Genomic DNA, 9,955 nt, shown 5'->3' with positions numbered 1-9,955 from the left:
TGAAATCTGTTTCTTACAGGCTAACCTCCTCAGATACATTTTCAAGTGAGCCCTTTTAAAACATATTTTCTATTGATAACTCTGCTCTCTTTTTACAAGCAGTGTGAAGTCTTTCTTCTATAAACATTTATTCTTGATCCAAAATCTCATATATAAATGCTATAAACTAAAATGATCTTAAGGAATATTATACGTGTCTATTTTAACCCATGTTGAAGTTGAATTTCCAGTCAGCTTAGAGCAATACAAAACTTGGGAAAATTACCTTTCATTTAAGATTCAACCTAATATGAAGTCCTTTGTATTTATGTTGTAGAAGCCCTCAAGTAACTAGACTTTTTCATACTTATGAAATACAACTTATGAAAAACACCTGTTGGTTCCTTTCTTGACCAAACCTTTCAAAGCTTAAAAAAATATTTTATATATTTTTAAAAGCACTCTATTACCTTACAAGCCATTGACTATGCTTCTCAGAACTCCTGTCTGTCAGACTCACCTGTTGTTGCTCTACATTATTTATTTCTGTTTTGTGCATCATGTTCTTTCCTTAGCTTTTAAAAACATCAATATGGGGCACATTGTAAAAACGAAGGAGATAATATTCAACATAAATTGTTAAGATCTTACAACATTGACTAGACTTCTATTCCTGCATTACCTAGTGAGTAATCAGCAGCACAGTCCGAAGGACAGCTGGACCATTCATACACCTTTGGCTGCATGGACCCATTTAGTATGTTGGGAAATTGCTGATGGACTTGATGTTTAAACAGACCTTCCTTGCTCTAGAGACTCAGACAAAAATCAGAAAGCATGGAGAGAATGTATTACAATTGAAAGGGAAAACAGTAGCATGAAAATTGTCATAGAGTAGAGAAAATAAAGTTTTATATGAGTACTTGCATGGAGTAAATAAGGAGTTGGCTGCTTTGGTGCTTTTTTTTTTTTTTTTTTTTTTTTTTTTTTGATCTATTATTCACTAACACAGTACTAACTCATGCTACTAAAAATTATTATTTTTTAAGATTTTATTACAGAAAAATATATTATTTTTACTGTTATTGTGTAGTTCACAATGTTTTTGTTTCCAAGAGTCATTTTTCTTTAACACTGTGTCTTCTTTCTCTTTAAAATATACATCTGTCAGTCTTCAGCTACAGAATTTTATTTTCAATAGCTATTTCTCTTGGTGACCTCTCCTACTTTTAAGAGATTAGGAGATATCTGCTCTAGTTTCTGAAATGGATGCTGTCACTACGAAGACTAAAATAACTGGAGGCCTGACAAATGCCACACAAAAGAGATTTTACCCTTGAAATATCTCCCTGACACAGGGAAATCATTTTGCAGACTAGGTTATATACTTAGGTTAGGTTAACTTGATTTGTAACTCTCAAACAAGCACCAGAGAGAGTAGCCTAATCTGAGCTGAGTCTGCTTTGTGCAGGTAGTTGGACCTGATGACTTGCAGAGGCCCCTGTGAACCTAAGTTATTCTATGACATTATGAATTTATTAGTTATTCTATGACATTACGACTTTATTAGAATTAAAAATTCAATGGATAGTTAACTAATTTCATTTAGTTAGTTATAAGTTTTTACACTTTCAGACTTCCTCCTTGACTTCACTGGCTTTTGGTGAAAAATAGCAACCAAGCATGAACCAAAATATGAATTATTAGTGAATTTTATGATTCTACGATCTTTCCTTGTGATTCTACTACAATTGTGTGAAGTTTCACAATTTTACTTCTCCTGTCTTTACTCAGCTACTTTATAAAGCCATTAGTGGAGCTGTAAGACAACATAGGAAAGTGTACTAGCAGTATAAGTCAGTTCTAATTCCTGGCTACATAGGCTTGTGACTACAATGAAACTTGCACAATAAAGACCAATAGTGACCTGAACAGAGGCAATATGAGCATAATTGTTGCAGGAATGCATGTTAAATGCAGTATTCCCTGTATTCTGTTAAACTTGTTGCCTTCATATCCTGTAGGACCTGCCAAATAGACACATCTATGAAAGCCTCATTTCATAAGTAAAAGGCCATGTGGGTAGAAAATCTTTCCAAACTATATATAAATGTAGCAATCCATAGATATGTAAGATTTGTGATATTTACCCTTACTTCTTGCAGTTTATGGTATGTTTCAACAAAGCCCTCTTCCTTTAAAAAGTTCCAGCTTGTACTATTAGCAGCTAAGCACCACAGAAGTCAGCAAAGACAACATGTAATATTTTGTGCTTTTTTACTTATCTTTTTTTTTTTTTTTTTTTTTTTTTTAATTCAGAATTGTATATGCAGTAATGTGGAAGATGTTTGCCCTGTATTCAAAGCTGGACATGGGCATGCTCAATGATGCCTATGCCTGCTTCTAGTACATACTACTACTTATGTGACTGCAGTCATCCATAAAAGATATAATTAATCTACAGAACCTAAAAAACTGAGCTAGTAGGTTGGTTGGGAGCAGCAGGAAAAGAGCTCTCCTTGTCTTTGAAATAGGCCAAAAGTTTTTTTGTTTTGTTTTGTTTTGTTTTTTTTCAGTTTTGCTTTCCTACAAACCTGCTCACCATTTATAAATTACTGCTGGTAAGCAGTATGAGCTGTAAGAATAGAAAATATCACATTGCTATTTCATAAAGATAGAAATCAGCAAGACACTAATAAAGTACAGGACTTGAGTCAATCAAGTACTTCAAGAAATATCTCCAAGTTCTTTCCAGTTCCATTTTTCTTCTTCTTTCCTTTTTTCTTTCATCTTCATTGCTCTTTCCTGCCTTTTCTCCAATCTCTCACACACTCCCATACACAGATATCTACCTACAGCTCACTGCATGGAGTTTCAGAATTCTTTTCTCTTTCTCTCTACCTTGAACGTCCAAGAGGCTCTGATGGTACTCCTGTATATTGATGCCCCCAGCTTACACATAAATATTCAAGGCCCTTTCCCATCACTGCTGGTGTTTCCTCACACAAGCATTCCTGAATGAAATTTTTCACTTCAAAGGTCATCTTTGTCCTTCATATGGACATTGCCTCATTTCTTCCCATGGCCACATATTTCTGCTCTTTTTCCTTACCAATCTCTTTCTTTATCACTGTGGTCTCTCTATCTTTCTCACACAGCCTTACAAACACTTGTGTGTTTTTGTTCTCCACTGTTCTATTCATACCATTGCTTTTCTTCTTTCCTCTTCTAATGGATACAGTGTAAAGGAAGAAGGTAATCATATTGATAGTCCCATGTTTTTCAGAATAAATTGTCAGAGCAGTCCTGACAGGCGCAATGAATGAAGTTCCAGTTCCAGAACATACTGGCATAAGTTGCCCAGAGGAGCTGTGCTCAAGGCCAGTTTGGATGGGGTTTTGGATAACCCAGTCTAGTGGGTGGTATCCCTGCCCATGGTAGGGAGTTTGGAAGTAGATGATCTTTAAGGTCCCTTCCAATCCAAGCCATTCTATGATTCTATGATTTATGTATCCATTTCCAGGTATTACATTAATGGCGGACGTTACAAAATACACCAACAAAAACAGAGCTAGCACTTTCTGAGAGCACAGATAAAAAGAAGGTTCCTTAGAAGAAGAGGAAAAACAAAAAGCACAGGATAAGTGCTTCTTTTCCAACAGTTACTGATTCATAGAGTAATGAATTATCAGTTGTTAGTTCACAAAGTAATACCTGAGTAATAACCAGTTACTAATTCATAGAATAATAAAATGAATGAAACTACTAATATAATAGCACCCCTCCCCCCCCCCCAAAAAAAAAGATGAGATCACATATTCCAATCCATTATACTGAAAATGGAAGGTATAGCTATAATATTATTGCTTATCAAACCTCCATATGAAAGATATTCCACACTCCCCCTAGGTATCTAGTTCCCAGTATTACTACCTTTATATTTTAGGAAGAATAAATCTAGAAAAGAAAAATTAGCATTAAAAAAAAATAAATTTAGAAATAAATTTATAATGTTTTCATCTAACATTAAATCTAAATTTTCTAAATAATTTAGTTGATACATTTTTCCTTCATCCTGAAGACAGAAAGAGTATTTTTGTCCTTTTCACAGCAACATTTTCCATACAAAGAAAATTTTCCATACTATTTCCCCTAGGCCTTCTCAGACTAAAGAAATGGTGTTTATTTCAAATTTTCCATGTCTTACATTCTAAATGTTTTAGTATTATTTTCTTCTGGACTCTCTCTAGTTTGAGACTAAACACTCTTGGCTCCTGGCTCCACCAGTCCCTAGCAGAAAAATCATCTGTCCTATCAGAAATAAAGGACAGCTATTAACACACTGTACGATGAGGTTGTCTTTTTTTTTTTTTTTTTTTTTTTAACTGTTGCTGACTCATATTTACTTTAAGATCCATTACATTGCTCAGATTCTTTTCTGATGTGCTGTTGTTGTTTTACTGGTGTCATACTTTTTGATTTTTCTTCCCAAATGTAATTTGCATTTGTCAGTATTAAGTTTCTTGCTATGGTTTCAATGCATTAATTTGTTATTTATGTCATTTTGACTTCTGATGACACCAAAGTGCCAGCAAGTCCTTCTAGCTTGCTTCCAGCTCTATATTTCATGATTCCATCATCCACATCACTAATAATTTGAAGAAGAGAAAATGCCTTTTAGATCAAGCAGTTAATGTTAAAAAGAAAAAAAAAGAAAAAGGAAAGAAAAAAAAAAAGTGTATCACAATAGCAATTCTGCTAAATTGCAAAACTTTTGGTTAGGCAGAACATGACATCTTCAGAGATAACTGCCTTATTTTTAAGATATCAAAAGATGGAGAACCTGCCTTATTCCTACATTCTGCTACTAAGTGTTATCAAAACTCTGTATGTCTAAACAGCATGAGTTTTAATTCTGGTCATTGACCTCAACTACCCAATAAAGTAGACTTGTCTGTCAGGGATGTCTTCTATTTCCAGTCTGTTGCATATCCTGATCTAGTGCATCTTTTTTGATAACTAAGCATATTGTAAGTTTTCATATCTTGGAATCTTCTAAATTACTCTTTTTCTTCCTGTGTTTTTGTTGTTGTTTTTCAGTACATATCTGAACAAGATGCATTACCGCAACAGCTTGTCTCACTGATGTCATGGGTTGCTCCACCTTTGACTGGGCAGCTCTGCTAAAACATCAAACAGCTTCATAAAACGATCTTTTTAACATAAAATCACAATAATTGCTTATGTGCCTAAATCGGAAGGCATTTTCCCCCCAATAATATGACCGTACATCTGAGCATATTCAAATGGATTTTGAAAATAAAAATACACTTTTATTTTTATTTATTTATTACTGACTTGCTTACATCACCGCTAACTACACCATTCGGGGAACTTTCCCCGCGGTGGTTCTGCATCCATCCCCGGTCACCCGGGGGCACCCCAGCGACCCCTCCACCTCTCCCCCCGCGGCCCGCAGGGGGGCGGCAGGGAGGCAGTAGGCACTGGGGACGCTGCGGGCCCCTTCCCCGGCAGAAGCGAAAAAAATAAAGGGATGGAAGAGCCGGGCCGGCGGCGGCGGGGGGGGCGAGGGACGGAGTGCGGCGGGGCCGCCTGGCGGGGCCGTCGCCTTCAAGGTGGCTGCCGGGAGGCGGGCGGGGCTGCGTGGATTTGGGATGAGGAGGGGGGCGAGAAGTGGGGAGAGAGGAGAGGAAGGGCAGGGAGTGGAGCCGAGCCATCCCCGTTAGGAGGCGGAGGCGGAGGGGGAGGAGGCTGAGGAGGAGGAGGGAGGGACGGACGGACGGAGGGAGGGGAGGAGGCTGAAGAGAAGGAGGGGGAGGAGGAGGAGGAGGAGGAGGAGGAGGACACGGGGAGGCGGCTGCTGCTGCTGCTGCCGGGCAGAGGGGAGTCGTGCCGGAGCTGCGGCGGCACTCGGACGCCACATTCCCCCCGTACGGGACTGGCGGGGAGGATGAGCGATAGCTGAGCCTGCTGCCGGAGCTGCCAAGTGCCCCTTCCTTCTCCTCCTCCTCCTCCTTCTCCACCTCCTCCCCTGCTGTGGGTGAACCTGCGCTACGGGCTCTTCACCGACCCGGGGAGGGGGCTGGTTTGTTTGTGTATTTGTTTAAGGAACAGAGAGAGAGAGAGGGGGATTGAGAGAGAGAGAGAGAGAGAGATCTTCCATCCGTTGAAGCACAGTTCACTATGATCGTACTCGCATTCAGCACTGGAAGCCGGTTGGATTTCGTGTCTCGGTCCAGGGTGTTTTTCTTGCAAACCTTCCTTTGGATTTTATGTGCTACAATGTGCAAAGCGGAGCAGTATTTCAATGTGGAGGTAAGCTCAGCCGTATGCGTGTGCGAGCGTGTGCTCCCTCCGCTCCTGCTTCCCCCTTCCCTTTTCCACATCCCCTAAATAAAATCGACCCCCCCCAAGCCAGCCATGTCATCAAGCAGCCAGGTCGGTGGCGGTTTCTTTCCAGCAGCCGGTAGCTAGCTCCTCTCCCTGATGGCTGCGTTTCCGAGGGCGATCCCGCTGCCGGCGGCAGCTCCAGGCTCGGTGCTGGGCTCTGGAGCGCTGCCCGTGCCCCCTCAGCCCCCCTGGGACAGGCGGGCAGCCCCCGGCCCGGCGCTGGGCACTACAGCTCGGGGAAGGCTCTCTGAATACCGTGGACCTAAGATATTACTGTATAGCTGAGGTTACCCCCACCCTTTTCTTCTGATCCTTCTCTCTTCCTTTATTTTTTTGGAAAGAAGAATGAATGAAAGAGTGTTGTGGGGACAGGAGGAAGGAAACTTGGGATGTGGGGCGCGTTTCTTTGTGGTGAAGTATTTGGCAAAATAAGATCCTTTTCCCACTTAAAGCTAACAAAAAGAGTTGCCACTAGAAACGGTGAAACAAATGGCATAAAGGTGCAACTACAACACAAAAGTTAGAGGGTGTGGAGGACCAGGAAATACGTTTTTTTTTTTTTTTTTTTTTTTTTCCTAAGTGAAAATGAAGGTTAAAACATAGGGTTACCTAGATGGGGCAAATCCTAAGAGTTTGTAGCCACGGTGAGAATTCAGTGAACAGCTATTTCCAGTCACTCTTCTGTATGCTCCCCGTTTTCTATTTATTTATTATTATAATATATATATATATTTTTACATAATGCTAATGCTTCCTATTAAATAATGAGCTTTTACTGACTTTACAGCAACTATTCTCTCCTCCTTTTCCCCCTCCCGTCACTCTGTTCATTCTGTTGTAAGCCCTTCTTCCTCATCTTTTTCAATGTGCTCTTTCTGTCTGTTCTTTTTCATCTTCTCATTACATCTCTCTAATTTGCTTGTGCTCTTTCCACTCCGCATACGCTGTAACGGTTTTCTGTTAGATCTTGGTGTGATTTCTCTTTCTTCTCTACTGCCAGCCCCACTCCAAACTTTATGCTGCACCCATGCACCACCCTCAACTCGTTCCTTGTCTTTCATCTCATGTTCCCACAATTCTTTCTCTCACAGAAATGAAGCCTTTGCCTTTTTCTCCGTCTCGCACATTTGTATACTGGCTTGTTTTATGTGAGCTCTTTTTCTCACTTAGAGACACTCATTCTTGCTCCTGTCTATGTCAAGACTACCCCCGCAGATGGTCTTCCATCCCTAAACTGTCTCCTTTTCTGTCTCAAGTCCTTACCTTTACTTTCTCTCATCCTTCCTCATGCAAGATCACCTCATACATACCAAAATCACATTTTCTTTCCTTGTCTGCTTTCATTCTATCCTTTCCCTCTTGGATGGCAGTTTCCCTTGCCACATGCAGTCCTCCTTTCTGCTTAGCAACACGCAACCTCAGCTTCCCTCTCTGACTTCTTTCTCTCTGGAAAGTATCGTCTTTACTCCATCATTAAAATCTCTCTTGATCATACATCCTACCTTTTCTTTTTTTTTTCCTAGTGTGCTATCTGCACACTAGTCCCTCTCATTCATTTCATATCACAAATGTACATCTCCACTTCAGTATGACTGTAAGCGCTTTGGGGCAACACTCATGTCTTCTTATGCGTTTATGCAGTGTGTAGTCTGTAGTCTGTTGTGAATCTTGCTATGTAAATATTGAAGTCACCAATTTCATAGTGCATGTTGAAGTTTTCTCCTTTTGCTCCTGTCCTCAGCTGCCTTCTTTATGGATGAGCATAGGAAAGCAGCATGGAAGGGAGGAAGTTGCTCTCAGTAGCCTCTCCAGGCTTCACAGGCTGGCCCCCTGCAGGGTATAGGGAAGAAATTCCAGCAACAGAACTTTCTCCTCCCACAGTAGTCTGCTTTGCTGGCATCTGGCTCTGCTGGAGAGACGGGCGGCAGATGGAGCTAGTGTGGGAGGAGAAAAAGATTGGTTTCGTCAAGTGGAATAGGAACAGGAGGCCAACTCCAGTCAGAAGGAGGTTTTATGAGGAAAGAAGGGAAACAGTTTCATTTTTGCCACCTCATCCATATGGAAAACAACACATTTGGAGGGCAAAAGACAATACCAGTGGCAAGAGACACTGCTGGGTGAAATGCAGTAGTGTGATGAGGGAACATATTTCCTTCTTCGAAATATTCCATCTCAAGTTCTTCCTCCCAGTTCATCATATACCAGACAGCTCTCTCAGTCTCTTTTCATATTTCAGTCTTTGAGCCACAGATTGCTGGGAGCCAGAATCTGTTTTGAGGGAATTTCTCTGGTATTCGAGAGTTGTCCTAATGTGAGGTTCTTCCCTAAACCACTGCTTTTGACTACTCTGTGACATGATCCTGTCTAGACAGACTTGAGTTTTGCCCCAGAACAGCCATTCCCATGTTCATGCTATTTGGATAGCACTGCAAATTCAACTTTCTTCTTGTAGGGAACAGCAAAGGCTAAAATCATGAGAAATCTGAGGCAAAGGTGTTGGCAGTAGCAGTGTATGTATTGTGCTGTACAGCACTCTATGTCAGCACAAGTGCATAATACAATTGTACTTGATGGTAAATTGTGTGAATATATGACAATTCTTATGGCAATACAAATTTACATACGAAACAGGTTTCAGGAAAGAAGCAGTGTATATTTAGTTGAATAAAATGTCCCTGAACAGATACTTAGGATGGTTGGAAAGCAGATTTTAATTATTTCCGGTTTCTAAATAAAGTACAGATAATACCTGTTGAACATTATAAAATACAGAGATCCTTTATTTCCTCTAAAAACAGAGATCTTTTATTTCCTCTTATTATTCTGCCTCTGTTAATTCATTTTCCTAATTGAAAAGAAACATTTCTGTAGCACTTTTGGATTGTTTGTTTGTTTCAATGCTGGTTTGTTGGGCTGTGAGCCAGAGCAATTCTTAAGAGATACTACTGTAGCTCAAAGATATTAAATAAAATGTTGCTTTTTAAAAGAAAAACATACAGATGAAGGTTACAAGCTTATATGAACATTACTGTTCTTTCTTTGTAATTTTATTGCTTCTGTGTAAAATTCTTCTAAGCAAATATCTACATGGATGAAGTCCTTAAGCTTCCAATGATACCTGAGTTGTCAATTCTGAATTGTGTTCATATATGTAGTATTGTATTTAATAGACATAGCTGAGTAGGATTCAGGTCATGGAGTATGGGACTCTGGAGGAGCACACTTGCACTCTGAGGCAATGAGAGTTTTGTGTTAAAGCTGCATGAGAGGTGGTTGAATAGTTGAATTGATAGTTGAAGAAGTCATGATGAAGTTTAAGTTTCACATACTGGTATGTGTAGGAAGATTTTAACATTAATGGTCAAGTTCACTGGTTACCAGTGGTAGGTATTTTGGTGAAACATTGCTTTTAAAATCATGTGAACAACTAAGGACTATACTGGTAGCTTCCTATTTTCAATGTTGAACTATTGGTCCAGAACTATAACATCCATAAGCAATTGCAGTAACAGAAGGATATGGCTAATGATGTAGGTTTTTCTTTCTACTATTTTAAATTATTTCC

The 9,955-nt window shown here is 39.8% G+C and overlaps 1 protein-coding gene across 2 annotated transcripts in view; it reads left to right on the top strand.

Annotated features, from left to right (window-relative positions):
* The first annotated feature begins 5,992 nt into the window (after positions 1–5,992).
* The window catches only part of MMP16 (matrix metallopeptidase 16), a 185,529-nt gene continuing 181,566 nt past the window's right edge, over positions 5,993–9,955 (top strand). The window contains exon 1 of one of the 2 annotated variants that reach the window (XM_082754834.1): positions 5,993–6,315. In XM_082754834.1, the coding sequence (XP_082610960.1) occupies positions 6,184–6,315 (132 nt within the window). In that variant the 5' untranslated portion in view covers positions 5,993–6,183. The remainder of the gene's footprint in view (positions 6,316–9,955) is intronic. The other variant, XM_082754835.1, reaches the window with a different exon arrangement.

The sequence above is a fragment of the Aythya marila genome, assembly GCF_965140915.1.
Source record: "Aythya marila genome assembly, chromosome: 2".
NCBI lineage: Eukaryota > Metazoa > Chordata > Aves > Anseriformes > Anatidae > Aythya > Aythya marila.
Note: the sequence above shows the minus strand (reverse complement) of the source record. Positions and strands in the feature narration are given on the sequence as shown.